The sequence below is a fragment of the Gouania willdenowi genome, chromosome 16 (assembly GCF_900634775.1).
Source record: "Gouania willdenowi chromosome 16, fGouWil2.1, whole genome shotgun sequence".
NCBI classification, from domain to species: domain Eukaryota; kingdom Metazoa; phylum Chordata; class Actinopteri; order Blenniiformes; family Gobiesocidae; genus Gouania; species Gouania willdenowi.
In genome coordinates this window covers 33,965,260-33,983,564 of record NC_041059.1, presented here as the reverse complement: position 1 = coordinate 33,983,564, position 18,305 = coordinate 33,965,260, and the positions used below count along the sequence as shown (strand labels likewise).

At 40.9% G+C, this 18,305-nt stretch overlaps 1 protein-coding gene across 6 annotated transcripts in view; it reads left to right on the top strand.

Moving 5' to 3' along the window:
* adgrb1a (adhesion G protein-coupled receptor B1a) overlaps positions 1-18,305 on the top strand; it is a 227,193-nt gene that overhangs the window by 171,316 nt on the left and 37,572 nt on the right. For all 6 annotated transcript variants that reach the window (XM_028470093.1, XM_028470091.1, XM_028470094.1 and 3 more), the window contains exons 19-23: positions 10,612-10,715; positions 15,907-16,009; positions 16,081-16,231; positions 16,307-16,376; positions 16,612-16,678. In XM_028470093.1, the coding sequence (XP_028325894.1) occupies positions 10,612-10,715; positions 15,907-16,009; positions 16,081-16,231; positions 16,307-16,376; positions 16,612-16,678 (495 nt within the window). The remainder of the gene's footprint in view (positions 1-10,611; positions 10,716-15,906; positions 16,010-16,080; positions 16,232-16,306; positions 16,377-16,611; positions 16,679-18,305) is intronic.

Here is an 18,305-nt window from a genome sequence, read left to right as displayed (position 1 = left end):
TGAAAAAGTGTATTAGTGAAGTGTTGTTAGAAAATTCTCCAGTTACTTTATGCTTCACTGACGTTTTTATTATGATTGTGCAACACACATGCATGCACACTCTCTCTCACACACATGTACACACACACACAGATCTGGTCATTGTCTGTTATTTATTTGTTATTTATTTAGGTCTTATATTAACAATATATTTGGTTTATTCATTTTTATTGTATTGCAGAGAGTTGGGTCATCAGTTGTAGATCACACAATATTATGTACAGTGGATATAAAAAGTCTACACACCCTTGTTCAAATGCCAGGTTCTTGTGATGTAAAAAATGGCACCTAGATAAATAATTTCACAACTTTTTCCACCTTTAATGTGACCTATAACCAGTGACGTGCCGTGACCACTAGGGTTGGGTAGGCACGTTGCAAACCGAGACCACCAATGACAATTTCATATGTTTCTGCTGGCAAGTGTTAATTCAATTTAAATCAATTTTATTTGTATAAAGCAATTTCCAACAAAGTCATCTCAATGCGTTTATCTAAATATAAAATTCATAATAAGAAAGAAAAAACCCAACAAGATCCACATGAACAAGCATTTAGCCATCTAACAAAATCAACATCATAAACACCATTAAAGAAACATAAACAATTATTTAATATAGCCTCCATACTCTCCCAACAAGATATATCTCATGACACGGCAGCACATCCGTTGTTTGTGTTGGAAACAGAGAAAATGCCAACAACAACAACTCAGAACAGCCTCAGTGAGGAGCGTCCACAAAGTCAATCCTTCCTTTTGTACCATTCACTGTAGAAAATACCAACAATGTTCTGACCTTACCTTTGCTGAAGCTCTGGTAACACAGGTGTTTGTCTCCCATCTTTTAAAAGCTGTCGTTTTTCCTCAAAAAAACGTTTCTCTATCATCTCTGGCGCTGTCATCCTGACTGTAGTATTATCCCGCCCACGAGCTAGAGAACGTAGCAGCAGCAGCCACTAATGTACTGTGAACTTAGGTATAGTATTTAGCATAGCGCGGTTATGTGCAAAGGCAGCTCTCTATGCTGCCTTTGCACATAAATGGTTGTCATCTTGGGGACCTGACTGCCCATGCGCAAACACGTAAAACCACGCAATGGGAACAGAGGCAGAAGAGTAACATGCTTTTGAGAGGGGGTGTGGCCTCCCTCTGCCTTACAGCGGAGTGAAAAAAAAAAGACTGTGCAGCTGTTCCAGGAAATAGCGCTGTTTAGTAATTTGGGCTATGAAACTTTCAAACTTATAGGTACTGTAGGCTATTGAAAATGGAAAAATAAATCATTTGTAATCACATTATAATTAAAACAAATAATCAAAATATCAATTCACCCTTGGGTAGGCACTGCCTACCTTGCCTACCCTGATGGCACGTCACTTCCTATAACCTGTGCAATGCAATTGAAAAACAAACTGAAACCTTTAAAGGGGAAAAATAAAAAATCCTTGTTTCAGCACCTTTGGCTTTTATTACAGCAATCAGTCTTTTTGGGTAAGAGTCTATCAGTGTGGTACATTTTGATGAGGCAATATTTGCCCACTCTTCTTTACAAAACTGCTCCAAATCTGACAGATTGCGAGGGCATCTCCTGTACACAGCCCTCTTCAGATCAACCCACAGATGTTCAATGGGATTCAGGTCTGAATGCTGGCCTGGCCATTCCAAAACCTCAATCTTATTCTGGTGAAGCCATTCCTTTGTTGATTTGGCTGTGTGCTTGGGGTCATTGTTGTATTGAAAAATAAAGTTCATCTTCAGCTTTCTAACAGAAGCCCGAAGGTTTTGTGCCAACACTGCCCGGTATTTGGAACTGTTCATAATTCCCTCCACTGTGACTAAGGCCCCAGTTCCAGCTGAAGAAAAACAGCCCCAAAGCATGATGCTGCCGCCACCATGCTTCACTGCAGGTATGGTGTTTTTTTTGGTGATGAGCAGTGTTATTTTTGCGCCAAATATACCTTTGGAAAAAGTTCAACCTTGGTTTCATTGGACTATAACACATTTTCCCACATGCATTTGGGAGACTTCAAATGTGTTTTTTCAAAATGAAGCAGGGCTTGGATGTTTTTCTTTGTAAGATAAGGCTTCCGTTTTGCCACCCTACCCCATAGCCCAGACATATGAAGAAGATGCAAGATTGATGTCACATGTACTACACAGCCAGTACTTGCCAGAAATTCCTTCAATGTTACTGTCGGCCTCTTGGCACCCTCCCTGACCAGTTCTCTTCTCGTCTTGTCATCAATTTTGGACGGACGTCCTGTTCTTTGTAAAGTCAATGTTGTGCCACATTTTCTCCGCTTGATGATGACTGTCTTCATGTTATATTTTATTCCTTGGAAATTCTTTTGTACCCTTCACCTGACTGATATCTTTGAACAATGAGATCCCTCTTATGCTTTGGAAGCTCTGCGGACCATGGCTTGTACTGGAAGATGTGGCTACAAAAGTGTCAGGACTACTAGAACAGCTGAACTTTATTGGGGGTTAATCAGAGGCACTTTAATTGGTGACAGGTGTGTGCTGACTCCATTTTAACAAGTTTGAATGAAATTGGTTAAATCCGAACACAGCCCCGTCCACAGTTATAAGAGGGAATGCACACTTTAGCAACCTCATTCTGTTTTTTTATTTTTACTTCACCTCCCTGAAAAGTTTCAATTTGTTTATTAATTGCATTGTTCAGGTTATAGGACACATTAAAGGTGGACAAAGTTGTGAAATTATTTATCGTGGTGTCATCACAGAAACTTGGCATTTGAACAGGGATGTGTAGACTTTTTATATCCACTGTACATTAGCCAGTAATTTAGTCCTAGTAATCAATGAATAAATAACAAATAAATGTACTCTACTACTTTCTTTTTCCACAGTTAATCGCAGAGTGGTACTTTGGACAGCTTCTTACAGAGGGCTCCATCATGTTCAACTGCCCAAACTGCTGAGTATACATACAGCATTCTGAACATGATTGTCAGACATGTGCCCTCTGTCCATTATGGAGGATGAAGGATTTCAGAAAATTATTTCTACTTTCATTCCACTCTGCTCCTTAATTTCTTTAAAGAAGCAGCTACCAGTGCATTAATGTTGAGTCTGCCAATAAAAATGTTTATCTTAAGAGAATACTCGACTATTAAAATAATCGTTGACTGCAGCATATTGTCCACCTGTTATTGTTTATGGTTTGTTGATGTGGTGAAACCTTTTCACCTTTATGGTTTGTTGATGTTCTACGCAGTCCTCTGTTTCTACTTCGCTTTGCCAGCTGCCAGCATCTGCCATGTTTCTTTTTACCTCTGACTTCACACTGTCACACCATGTCATTGGCCCAACCGCCTGTAACCTATGACCACTCCCCAAAGCATTATTTTACTTGTAGTTTACTGTAAAAAGGTCATCAACAGCCAACATAAAAACTTAATTTTAAGTGCAGTGGCTCATTATTTTATACCGTGACATGACCACAAAGATATCGAGGCACTAGTAATACTATAATATTGTGATAATGTCAGTACTGTGACATTCCTACTTTTTACACATTCCAAACTTTCACAGACTTCATATAGAGACACCACACTTAGACCTTAGACACTTGTTGGTCGTAACTTCACATTCCAAATCCTATGGGCAGCCAGAATGTTGATGATGATGGCATGGTCTTCAGTTTAGTTCTTAATGAATTCCAGAGCTCTGTTGATTTGTTCAGCGAACCGTAGTGTCCGTGGCTGTGGGGGTTCTTTATTTTTAGTTTCTTCTTGACTCGTTCTCATCAAAGTGACAGATGTTAGTCAACTTACCTTTGCAAATTCTGAAATGAGAGAAAATAAAGAAAACGTGTTTCAGATTATGGTTTATTAACATGTGCTATATCCCTTCTAATATCATTAGTATCACTATAATATCCTAATTGTTTTTTTGTTTTTTGTTTTTTGCACATTAGTGTGTTAATCAAGCACATCAATGGGGTTTACTCACAATAATAGCAGTTGCACATCTGTTGAAACATCATCACAGTTTATCAAATGATTACAGTTTGTGCATCGTTTGCATTTTCACTCACTTACTGATCAAGCTAATAACAATACAGGTTTAACTAACAATCCCATGTATGTGTGACTAATGACCACAGAGTTAAGGTTAGTGGTGGGAGTGACCAACAAGGCCTTGCTGATATTTTTTTTTTTACTTTTGACAGGGATTACACTCACAATAGGGGATGTCATGCATTTTGAATTTCTGACAGTTGAATGTGCCGCTGATTGACCTAACCCTATTACAAAAGCGCGTAAACAACTAAAGAAAACGAGAGTTACATATGTAACTACGGTTCTATGAATCCTGGATGACTGCCAGAGGCGGTGCTTAAAGCACTGGATGTTCCATCTCGCGCATGCGCAGGTCGAGTAATTATATCAATAAATGGGTGGTGAACCCGCATGTCCAAGCGGGACGTTTGCGGCTGGATACACCCTTGACCCTTGGAACAAGTGGCGAGTTGTGTGTCTGTCCATCCTTTCTGTGGAAGACGTGGAGGACATCTACATGATTGGAATAATGATAGTAGGCATGCTGCTGATCGGAGCTGGTGGCTTCCTAATCTATCGAAAAGTCCGTACAACGCTGGTGACTGTTTTGGAAAAGCTGCCAGTGATTTCTGAAGGATGTAGCAGGGCTCTGAACACTCAGACTCGTGTTGATCGATATCAAAAGCAAGCAAGAAGTGGAAACTAGGCCACTCATTGGATTACAGCAGAGAGACCCAGGACAGAAGGCTATTGGAAATTGACATAGCCTGTATCAAATCACATTGCTTATCTCCCTTTCGGCTCCCCAGCCAGCCAAGGCTAAAGCCAAGGTTGTCTCATCTCTTATCACCAGGAAGTTTCTGCAGACGGCGGCTCTTACCCCCACTCCCTCCCCCCGCTCCTTCCCTACATTCCCACCTGGAACTGTTGATGCTGAACTTTTCCACACGTCATCTGGTTGTCAGTAACGCAGCTACAGGTCTTCAACTTCAAATGCGTCGTTGGCCATCTTTCCCCACCTCCCATCCGCAGCTGCATGGAGGCGTGGTTGCAGCGCCCATTGGCAGCACGCCCATGTCCCCAAAACAGCTGGAATCCTGCTGTTCTTCCCACCTGACCCCCTCCCCCAGCCAACCTCCCACCCAACCCTTCCCACATGCCTTGTCTCGAGTTGTTTGACTGTGTCATGCTTACATTTATGTTTGCAGAGGCGGTTTTTTTTCCTGGTTTCACACTGCTTTCTCTGTTTAGGGAAATCAGTTTCAAACTGGCAGTTTTTTTTCCCCTCACCCCTCCTCTCCTCCTGTTGTTGATCCCTTTTTCACCTAAATATGTGGGCGCCGCAAACGGCTGCTCCGGTGTGTTGATGTGTCTTCTTTCACTGCAACTACCAAGTCAAATTCCTCGTATTGTTCTAAACTGTACCTGGTCAATAAAGCTGATTCTGATTCTGATTCTTCGGATTCTAAAGTCACCTGTGACCCCTGGATGACCCGGAGAGTCTATATCTACCGGTGTCATCAGGTGATCTGTTCCTTCTATCTTTTCGCGATTGCGGATAATGATAGCAGGTCGGTTGTTTCCTATTACAGCTTGTAGCTTCGTAACTGTAATGTTGGCGCCTCGAGTGTTCTCGTCCGCTAGAAGCTGCGACTCGTTGTTTTCCCTTTGAGTGGGGCTGGGACTTAGTGAGGGGCTGCCTGAGGTGGTGAGTACCGTACACTTTGATGTCATAGGCGGTATTTCGCCTTGTGATTGTGCGCTGGTTCAGACTTGGGAGCTACACGGCTACGCCGCTGTCTCTTTTCAGTGATTAAACAGCTACGGTTAATCTGCTGTGTTGCTATGCTGCTCTGTTAGCATCGTCGTGGTTACTCTCGACCGGTGGATTTGCTGGTGTGAGGCCAACACGGACCTCCCGGCATGTTGCTGCTAAGCGGCGGCCGGTGTTTTGAGTGTGCATGTTGAGCGGCTGCGTTTTGTCGGGTGTTGCTCCAGTTAGATTCACTGGCAGCACCGTTTGATCACTCCTGGCCTGAGTGAAGTTCCTTCATTGAAGCCGCTGCAGCTCGGCGGTTATCAATATAACTATTATTAATATAATTATTATTTGTATATAATTATTATTCATATAATAATAATTTGTACAATTATTATTCATAAATAATATTATTAATAAGGTTATTTAATATTAATTTGTATTAAGGAAGAATTGGAAAAGAATGGACTGCCATTTGTGTGTCTCCTGCATGTCCCCCCTTCAGGCAGAGGATGATCACGATCAGTGTCCTGCTTGCTTGGGCATTGACCACCGAAGAGAGGGGGTGTCCGGTAATCCGTGCATGAACTGCAGTTTTATGCCTCATGCACTGCGACTCTCCAGGTTGGCTGAGGGCGCAATAGACCTGCCCTCTTCAGGTATCCTGGAGCCAACGCACATTTCCTGTTCCTGTTCCAATATTCTGTAAACGATGGCGGCGCACATAGTTGCAGCGGCTCACGGCTCTCCCCTTCTTTGCTTGTTTTTGGTGTACTTTGCTAGTTTTTATACGTTTGCGTCGACAAACTTTTTCTACACTCGCCAGAACCTTCTGGACATTGGTTACCGACACAACATAGCTGTCTCGAGTGACTTCCACAATACGTACAATATACCGGAGGAGTTGGCGAGACCGCCGGGCTCCCCGTGGATTGTTGTCGGGTCTGGAAGGAGACGCAGACGGCGGAGGGAGAGGAAGCAGAAGCGGGGCTGCAGGTCAGGACTCCTGCTAAAGCTAAGGAAGCGACCACACAAGCTACCTCTGCCGAGTCTGTACCTCTCTAACGCCAGATCCCTGTTACACAAAACAGAGGACCTGGAATTACAGCTGGCTGGAAATTGCTATGTCCGGGACTGCTGTATCCTAATCATTATGGAGACCCGGCTCCACCCGATGATCCCCGATGCTAGCGTGCAGCTAGCAGGCCGCGCTCTGCTCCGCTGGGATCATACCGAGGACTCCGGTAAGAGCAGAGGAGGGGGGCTCTGTATTTACGTGCACAATGACTGGTGTAACAACGGTGTGATCACTCACAAGCACTGCTCTCCTGATCTGGAGTACATGTCCATTAGATGCCGGCCTTTTTTCCTACCAAGAGAGCTAACTGTAGTCATCATCACGGCTGTCTATATCCCGCCTGACGTCAATGTCAACACAGCGCTCTCTCTCCTGCTAAACACCATAAACGAACAACAGCGAGTCCACCCTGATGGTGTCCACATTATTGCAGGAGATTTTAATAAGGCTAATCTAAAGACTGTACTTCCAAAATTCCATCAGCATGTCAAGTGTCCTACGAGAGGGGAGAACACTCTGGACCATGTGTACTCTAACATCAAGCATGCTTACAGAGCTATACCTCTCCCCCACCTTGGCCAGTCAGACCATCTCTCCCTGCTGCTCACTCCAGCATACACCCCCATCAGACGGAGAACCAGGCCTGTCATTAAGACTGTTACATCTTGGCCTGATAATGCACTTCTAGAATTACAGGACTGCTTTGATCACACAGACTGGGACATATTTGAACATCAGGATCTGGAAATATTCACAGTGACTGTACTAGATTACATCAAGTTCTGTATCGAGAACGTGACTGTGGATAAAATCATTTGGGTTTTCCCTAACCAGAAACCCTGGATGACCAGCCAGGTACGCAAACTCATCAGAGTCCGCGATGCTGCTTTCAGGTCTGGTGACAGGGCCCTATACAGCATTGCCCGAGCCGACCTGAAAAGGGGAATCAAGGAAGCCAAAGCGGACTACAAGAGGAGGATTGAGTCCCATCTGTCCAGCAACAACCCACGGCAGGTGTGGCAGGGGCTACAGAACATCACAAACTACAGGGGCTGTGATGTACCAACAGTGGATGGAAGTGCTTCACTGGCAGAGGAGCTCAACTACTTCTTTGCTCGTTTTGAGACCCCACAGCACTCACCAGCCTCAGCCCCGCCCCCACCAGGTTCCAGCACCTCTTCACTCACTATTGAGGAGCGTGACGTCAGAAGGGTGCTCCTGGCAGTGAACCCCAGGAAGGCTGCTGGTCCAGATGGAGTACCTGGCAAGGTGCTCAGAGCATGTGCCCACCAGCTCACGCCCATCTTCAATAGGATTTTCAATCTCTCCCTGAACCAAGCAGTCATCCCCCCCTGCCTAAAATCTGCCACAATCATTCCCGTGCCAAAGAAGTCGCCTCCTGTCAGCCACAATGATTACCGTCCAGTGGCCCTAACACCTATAGTGATGAAATGCTTTGAGAGACTGGTTCTTCATCACATCAAAGGTTGTCTCCCCTCCACCCTCGACACCCACCAATTTGCATATCGGACTAATAGATCTACAGAGGATGCCATCGCCATAGCCCTCCATTCTGCACTCAACCACCTGGAACACCAGCAGAGCTATGTGAGGATGCTCTTTGTGGACTATAGCTCAGCATTTAACACAATCATCCCAGACATTTTGATCACCAAGCTGAACACCCTGGGCCTCCCCCCTCTCACATGTGCCTGGATAAGAGACTTTCTGACCAACCGGCCCCAGACTGTGAGACTTGGACCCCACCTCTCCTCCACCCGCACACTGAGTACTGGCTCTCCACAGGGCTGCGTGCTGAGTCCCCTCCTGTACTGTCTCTACACCTACGACTGCAGGCCAACCCATGAGAGCAACATCACTGTGAAATTTGCTGATGACACCACAGTGGTTGGTCTGATCTCAAGGGGGGACGAGTCAGCCTACAGAGAGGAGGTCCTGAAGCTGACAGCGTGGTGCTCTGCCAACAACCTGCAGCTTAACATCACAAAGACCAAGGAGATTGTCGTGGACTTCCGGAGGCACAGAGCAGACCCTGCCCCCCTCTACATCAACAGTGAGTGTGTGGAAAGGGTCCACACCTTCAGGTTCCTCGGTGTCCTCATCTCTGCGGACCTCTCCTGGTCAAACAACATCTCTGCGGTTACCAAGAAGGCCCAACAGAGACTACATTTCCTGAGAGTCCTCAGGAAGCACAACCTGGACTCAAAACTGCTGCTGACCTTTTACCGCTCGACCATCGAGAGCCTGCTCACGTACTGTATAACTGTATGGTACGGGAGCTGCACTGAGGCAGATAGGAGGAGGCTTCAGAGGGTAATAAAAACGGCTCAAAGGATTATTGGCTGCCCTCTCCCCTCCCTGACGGACATCTACACCTCACGCTGCCTCAACAGAGCACATAGCATCATCAAGGACAGTTCACACCCTGGTTTCCACATGTTCAACCTGTTGCCCTCTGGTAGGCGCTACAGATGTATCAAAGCTAGAACAAACAGACTCAAGAACAGTTTCTTTCCGAAAAGCATAACCACTCTGAACTCTCATATGCACTAATCTACAATACCATTCACTGTTATGCAATATTATTATCTGACGGGTGCAATATACTGGGCAATGTGCAATAGTTCTATGCAATACGCTGGCACAGTATTATGTTTATACTGATGAGTGTATGTGAACTTTTTTAAAATCTATTTATATTGTATATACATTGTTTATTCTTATGTTTGTATTTTTATGGGGAGCTCTATCTCATTACATGTTATGTAATGACAATAAAAGGCTATTCTATTCTATTCTAGTGGCATTTTTTGGCTTTTAAACAAGCCAAAGAAATGCTCTGCAGGATCGCAGACACTGTCCAAGGCCACCTCATGTTATTTTGCTCGAACCTGCAGCGCTGCACACACTCCACAGTCGCTGTTCGACAACATGCAGGCTTCACTCTAACACTTCGTCACTCCAGTGACCTATACTTACAGTTTAAATGCTCAATGTACGGAGTTAATAAAGGATGAGTTCACTCAAAAATATACTTAGAATTTAAAAGGATTATTCAGGGAGTATGCCACTTTCATTTTGGCATCAGTAAGTTGAGGAACTGGACAGTCCTCTCCCTGCAGCCTCCGACTCTACAGACAGTGACGACTAGGGGAGTGACTTGGGAAGAAACTAATTGCCGATTGCATGTCGCGGCACAGGGCCTTTCAAAGTTGCTTGAAAAGTTCAAAATGTTCAATTTTGAGCATTGCTTGGAGTCGCCTAACATTGCGTCATTTACATTGATTTTGAATGTAATCTAGTCGCCAGAGTCGCTGAAGTTGCTTTCGGTGTGAATGCACCTTTAGAGCTCACACAGTAGTGATGTCTGTTCAACCAGACAGAGCGGAGAGTGTTACCGTGCGCTGTGTGAAATGTCAATTCCTACAGACTTAATAACAAATACATTGTATATTCATCACAGATTAACATGCTAAATGGATGATGTGTTAGATATGCTTGATGGACACAATCATGATTGAGTGGGATTTGCTTTGTTTATCTGCGCTTTTACTGATGTTTGTGCACGTCTTTACGGACACAGACCTTTAGTAGATCTGCTCCACAGTCTCTTGCTAACTAGAATGGAATCCTCTTGTTTTCTTTTGTCACTGAATGTTCTTCTGTGTTTTCCTTTTTTTGTCCTCAGAACATGGATAAGACCCAGCTCCCATCTGTGACGCTGATTGTGGGCTGTGGAGTGTCTTCACTCACATTACTGCTACTTATCATCATCTATGTCTCTGTGTGGAGGTGAGATAAGATGGGTGCATTGAAAACATTCTTGTGCTTATGAATTTGCAGCTTCAAAGCTCCTAGAAGTTGAAAAACACACTGCAGAGCCTGATATTTTTTATTATACTTATATGTGCTGTGCATATATGCTTATACGTATCTACACAAACCTGATCCACAGGGATATGATAACAAATCATATAACATAATATATCACCAAGTATAATTCACTTTAATAACTGATTAAAAAGACTTCTGGGTTATGGCGTCATGGTGAGAGGTCACGAGTGTGAGTGGCTCGCTACTAAATTTTTTAAATTCATCCTTAAATTTTGACCAACTATTATTTTGACGCATTTTCGTCTTAAGTATTCTTTTGTTCCTCATGCCACCACCTAAAAGTGCCACACCAGGCCAGCAAACTACAGCTAATGCTAGCAAGGTAAAGCAGCCACAGCATCTGACTTACTTTGAAAACGCTGCTTGTGAGACAACTACCAACGGCAAAATCCTTGATGCTAGTTGCTCACTCCGAGCCGACATGGAGAAACATTCTGCTGACGCACTGGAAGCTATTTTTTTGGTTTTTTTCCTCTCCCTTCCTTTCCTTTCTTTCTTCCTCCTCTTTTTCCCCTTTTTTATTCCTTACATTTTTAATTTTTTACTGACATGCCAATCATTTACTTATAGGTTGATTAGAACATCGTTTACTCCGGCTCTTACCTCACATGACGGTCCGCTCCTCACAGAGAAAGAAGGAAAAAAAAAAGGCATTGTTTCTGAACTCAGTCTCCATCATTGTCAGTAGCTGGTTGTGGTCTCGTTTTCTTTACGTATTCTTCAGCATCTTCATCCGACCTGAAAACGATACACCTTCCATTGTGCGTGATGATCAACTGGGCCGGGTTTTCCATCCCATAGCGGACATTTAGAGCGTGCAGCTTGGCTTTCACTTTGTCGAAGCACCGCTACAAGCGGTGGATCTCTGGCGACAGGTCAGGGAACAGGCTTAGCCGGTGGTCCTCATGGAATAACTCCTGTTTACTCGCACAAAAACAAACTATCAACACAAGATTCCGATTAGTGCAGTACAAGTGGTTGTTTAGAATCTCACACCAGTGAAACGCTATCATTTCAACCCTAAAATCCCTGATGACTGTATCAAATGTGGTAAAGAAAAGGGGACACTTTATCGTTGTATGTGGCAGTGTGAGGAACTTCAAATCTTTTGGAAGAAAATTTGTGCAGCCATTTCAGATTTGATTGAATATAAAATGCCCATTGATGGTAAACTGTGTACTGCACTTTTTTCCAAATAGCTTCAAATGCAATCCAATTAACAGGGAACTTGTCAATTTTATCCTTGTGCAGGCGAAATTTGTTTTAGCTTTGAAATGGAAGGACACAGAAAGACCTGGACTGAAACAGTGGATTAAACTGATGTCCAGTGACTTGGTTACTGACATATATGGCCAAATGAAGGACTTTATAGACATTTGGTTTCCCTTTTTACGCCTCGTAAAAGACTTTGATTTGTAGAAAGTAAATTTTAATTGAGTGAAGGGTGGGGAGAGATTTTATTTTATTTTCGTGTTTTTGTATTTGTGTGTGTGTTCTAAATGTTTTGTTCTTAAATTGAAAATTTCAATAAACATATTTGTGAAAAAAAATAATAACTGATTAAAAATAATTTGAATCACTAAACTTGTATTTTGGACTGTCAACCTGGAAGTTGCCAGAGCCTAAAACATTGAAATACAAAACACATCTACCATAAATCTTAACTTGAGCTTTTAATAATGTGTTTGTATTGGTTGAAAGTGTACATTTAGTGTGTGGATGTCAGATTATTGAATAATCACTGGTTTTAAATGATTATATTTTAGGACTTTCCAACAGAGGAGTGTTGGGTTTTGTTTGTTTATTTAGCTTACAGTATGTGGAGTAATTTATAAAAAGGGCTAAGACTTTAATTTATTTAATGAAAATAAATACAAATAATTGTGTGTTTAAATGATCTGTATATTAAGATAAATGTACATCACACTTTTAAATCAGTCACTCGCATCATCAACACAAACAGTAACTGGATTAATATTAGCTGGGAACATGATTAAGATGAGAAAAATACATTATCAAATAGAGATAGAAAGTTATATTCATTTATTCAGTGACAATTATTGATCAATGTCCATATGTAGGGCCCTATAAAATCTGTTGTATTTTTTCTCAAATTCCTTTTTTTTCCACTTTAATTTTTTTAAATTCTGTTTTTAAACAAAATATTCGTTTTTAACTACTGTAAGGAAACAAATACTGATAAATAAAAAAACTCATAATTAAACAAAAATGTATGTCAAAAAATACAATTAAAACGTAGTTATAAGTTGTAGTGACATGGATTATTCTGACTGCTCCTTTTTAATTATTTATCTGTCATATAAAGATGTATGAAAACTGCATTATTGTCATCCAATTTCCTCTCAGGGATCAATGGTTTACTGAATCTGATCAGGGTTATTGATTAAGTTTTGATCAACTTACTTTAAATTATTATATCTTCTGTAGCTCTGATGAGATGTTGTTCGAATGTTAGCCAGGCACAACAGTTCAAACACTGAGCAGGGGAAGATGATTAAAGCTGATCACATTCTCACGGAGCACCGCTGCGCTACACAAATAACAGGCAGAGCTTTTACAGGCACGGCAAAGTTAAACAGGCACTGGTGACTGTATTAAGAAGTCAGTGATGATTTGTGTTGTTTTAGAGGGTGTTTGTGGTGGTTTAAGATGAGTTTAATGCAGCCAGGACAGGAGGAGGCAAATGTTATTTGCCTCATGGTGACGGCGTTTAGACCAGTGGTTCCCTATTTAGGGGTCCGGACCCCCTGGGGGGTCACAAGATGATTATAAGAATGCTCCTCAGGAGGCTATAATGACAGATTTACGGCATCATGTTTGAATGTCATTTTAGAGCACCACAGACACGCAAGTGTGAGTCAAAAAATACAATTAGTCATTACCATGACTAATTATTCTGATAAGATGTAAATAACTTTATGGATGTTGTGCTGTTCTTCTCTGTTGTGTTGCTGTTAAGCCCGTGTTTTTTTTGTGTGCAGTTTTTTTAATGTTTTCAATCACCACCTGGGATAATCACAATCAGAATTCCGTTATTAATCCCAGGGTGAAATTGCTTACGTTACAGCCACTTAAGAAAAATCACAAATAAAAGAATTAAACGTTTAACAAAGACAAAAGAAAGAATAACCATTAAATAAGTGTATAATTAAGTAAAATTGTGTTAAAAATAAGGATCGGATACACACACATTACAGTAGTAAAAAATAAAGTAAGATTATTAATAATAATAATAATAATAATAGTATACAAATTACATACAAATATGATAGATATTTACAATAATAATACAAAATGTACAAATATGATACAGAAAATAGTGGGGGTCCCTAGTCACCGTCATTTGGGGGTTGCGGGAAACAGACAGAGAAAACATGAATTATATATCTCGAATACACACATTCAATGAAACTCCACAATATTTACAGGACTTATTGTTATCCTATGCTTACAGTATATCACATGATGGAAGACACTTTTAATCTCAACATGTTAGAATTGTTCTCAATTTTTCTTTATTTATTCCACAAAATTTCCCCAATTTAATTTAAAGTTGTACACAAAATTGGAAGTGCAACCTAGGTAAAGGCGTAAAGCAGAAGTCACCAACCTTTCTGAAACTGTGAGCTACTTCCTTGGTACTGTATAAAAAACACTTCTAAAATACTATGTGTTCACAGTTTTTGTTTGGTAAGATAGTAAAGAAGGCTAGTATTAACTTAAAAAGGTAGCAAATGTTCAACATTTTTTAAATATATCGTATTATATATAACATTCAACTGGCCATACACCAGATCTGCAACACAGAAAGATATTTGGCACTATGTTTTAGTGAAATTAAACATTTAAAGATGGTTGAAGAGTAAATAAACTCCTTAGTTTTCCTTAGAACTCTACTTAATACCCCAATCCATTTGTTTTCAGCATAAAAAAGGGTTTTGTGGTTTAGTTACTCTTTAGTTTAATACATAACTTTATCAGAAGTATTCAACTTTCCTTTCCTAACTACATCTCTCATAATATCTTTGGGTTTAAATCCTGGAAAATAAATCAGATTTTAGACGCTCATTGGTGACTAGAGCTCCTGAGGGTACCTCAAATAGTCCATGCGGGCTACCTGGGCACGGGCCCACGGGCACCATGTTGGTGACTCTTGGTGTAAAGAGTACTGATGTATCCTACTCGAGTACTTTATTGAAATTGTACTCGGGTACAAGAACAAGTAAGTCATACATAAAATACTCAAGTACAAGTAAAAAGTAACTCAATTAAATTGTACTCAAAGTAAAAGTTACTAGGTACTTTCACCCTCCACATTTATTCTTGGTAATACATCTTGCCACGTTGCCTTGCATACAGTAAACATCTCATGCATAATCTTAAAAAAGAAGAGATCAAATCTTGCACAATTGGAACTTGATTTATTTTCCATAAAGGCATCTGCATAAAATAAAAAGTTTGTCAAAATACAATATAGTACAAATATAGTACAGTTATTATTTTATTTCAATAACACCAATGAATTCAATTCAAAATAAAAATAATTCTTAGGCTCTAAGTATAGCTAAATGTATGAACTTTAAAACAGAGAAAATAACATCATTCAATGCTGTATTGTTGCAATGCATTACATTTTAAACAAAGAATTATAATTTACTCAGAGCAGGATTACTATAGCAACAACACATCAGTAGGGTAAAACTAACTTGTCTCACAACGGTCTAAACCCAGCTCACGTTTTTTATTAGTGGGTGAGGATCAAAAAGTGCTATGAACGCTTGGCCGTTGGTTGGTTGTAGAAATGTAAAAAATGACTTTACTTCTTTTAAAGCAAGTAAAATTACTTATTTAGAAATATACTTAAAAAAAAAAAAGTACAAGTACCTATAGAAGCAACTCAATTACAGTAACGTGTATACTTTTAGTGAGTTACTTTCACCTCTGAACATAGGGCACATTATTGTTGAAATAGCTTGTTTTCCCACCTAAAATCTACGGCCCATTTGAGATCAGACTCCTCCGTCATTCTGCCCCTGAACTATAATGAGTTTCTGTTTTCATGTGTAAGGTACATTCGGTCGGAGCGCTCCGTCATCCTCATCAACTTCTGCCTGTCCATCATCTCTTCTAACGCCCTTATTCTCATTGGACAGACACAGACTCGAAATAAGGTCAGTGGGCATCACAAAGCCAGTTCATTAAAGATGTGGTGCTAATGAGTTCCCTTCTTTACCTGTTTCAGATCTTCTGCACCTTGATCGCTGCCTTCCTTCATTTCTTTTTCCTCTCTTCCTTTTGCTGGGTTCTGACGGAGGCATGGCAGTCATACATGGCAGTGACAGGTCGCCTCAGAAACCGTATTATACGAAAGCGCTTCCTGTGTCTCGGCTGGGGTGGGCTTTGCTACATTGTTTGATTTTATACGCTAACTGCTTCACACTCACTGCCAGTTTTCACCATTGTCCCAGGTCTTCCTGCTCTAGTCGTGGCCATCTCAGTGGGATTCACCAAAGCAAAAGGATACGGGACCCCGAGCTAGTAAGCCTCTGTCTGAAGCTTTAGCACCTTCTATTGATAAAGTCATGCTTTGACTGTTTAGTTAACCTTTTCTTCTTCTGTCCTCATCACCATCCAACTCCAATTGTCATGTTATTACTCCATCTTTCCGTCTCATTCTATCCTTCCTTTATTGTCCTCCATGTTTCTTCTCCCTACTTTCTTCTCCATGTCCTCGATTCATCGCCACATCTGTGTTTTCCTGCTGCTCCTCTAGCTGCTGGCTCTCCCTGGAAGGAGGTCTTCTCTATGCTTTTGTGGGACCTGCTGCAGCTGTAGTCTTGGTATTATTTTCTCTCCTTCTCTGACTGTTTGCTTTCAAAGCCTGCCACTCAGAGCCACTGCTTCGGTCAATTACATCTTCAATTATCCATGTTCAGTTACAATTAACTTATGATTACGATGACCAGCATTTTTTCCAATTACAATTATTATTTTCTCCCAGATAGTCAATTACAGTTAAGTTCTTAATTACTAAAGTTAGACACAATTACTGAGCCTTTAATAAATAAGCCCACAAAAATGTAACCTTCCTTTTGTGTCAGCTTTCTGTTAGCATCTCTTATGACAGTGTTTCTCAAATTGGGGTGCGTATATCCCTCGGGGTACACGATGGCACTCCGTGGGGTACTCGAGGAAGAGCATTTGGAAATTTAACAAGGGAAAGCATTAAAAATACATTTATTTTTATTTAAAAATGATAATCTTGATAAGGATGATGGAAATGATCTTCATTACAACATGAACTGAAAACACAAGGGTCAGAACTGGTCCCACACCAGGTGGGAAAGGACAGGAAATGATGAAAATTATAGAAATGCATCTATTCAGATGCACTAAATACTGTTTATTTACACTTATCTATAATTAGATTATCACTCATTCCATCGTTGTGCTCTAGATTGTTTTTTCAAAAAGTTTGAGAACCACTTATAATGGGTCATTTTTGACCCATGTCTTAAAATAGCTGTAAAATGCACTAAAAAACATTATCTATCATCTATTTTGTTTCTCACCTCTTGGTTACCTTGTTAGGTTTCTTCATTAATGAAAATATTGGTATTAATATTTTTGGTGTGGGCGTCTAAGCCTCAGTATACCACTTGATTATTTATTTTTCTTAATGGTATAACGATCTTAAAGAGAACTTACCAGTAGTTGGAAAAGTTGATATGAAGCATATTTTATTGATTATTAATTATTAACTATGTATGTGTAAGTCATAGAACTGGTTCCCCAGTTTGCATTTAATTAAATTATCATTTCCGTGCCAATTACAAAGTACAATTTCTGAACTCAAGTACAACTCAATTCCGATTACAACAACAACAGGTTGTTTCAGTTACAACTTTAATTTGCTTTGAAATTGTAATTAATTATTACAATCATAATTGACCTGACCCTGCTCAGAACAAACACTGGCATCGTATGCTTTACACAGACACAATCCACAAGAAATAGATATAAAAGGATGATGCCATGGTAACCAAGGGTTCAGGGAGAAAGCAAGTGGAATAGTAGAAATTAAAATGCCTGTTTAAATTTCCCTCTTACATTTCTGTTCTTTTTGTTTCCTTTCCTGCATCATCTTCCGTATTTGTTTCCACTAGTTTACCTTCTTCTCAGCCTCCTCCCAGCAACAGCTGGCACGTCTGTTTATCCCAGCCTTATTTGCGCCACATCTGCTGGGAGCCTTGATAGACACCCACACATGCTCCAAAACTAACTGATCCAATTTGTTTGCAGAACATCACTCGTTTTATGTGTGAGCTGCTTGCTCAGCGATCAGTGAGAAGCAAAGAAATACAGTCTGGAGGCTCTACAACCATCATTTTTCAGAGCTTTATTTTTGCTGATGTGTGGGGACCAGAAGCTAAAAAACCCCACCATCTGTGGAACACCTTGAGGAAA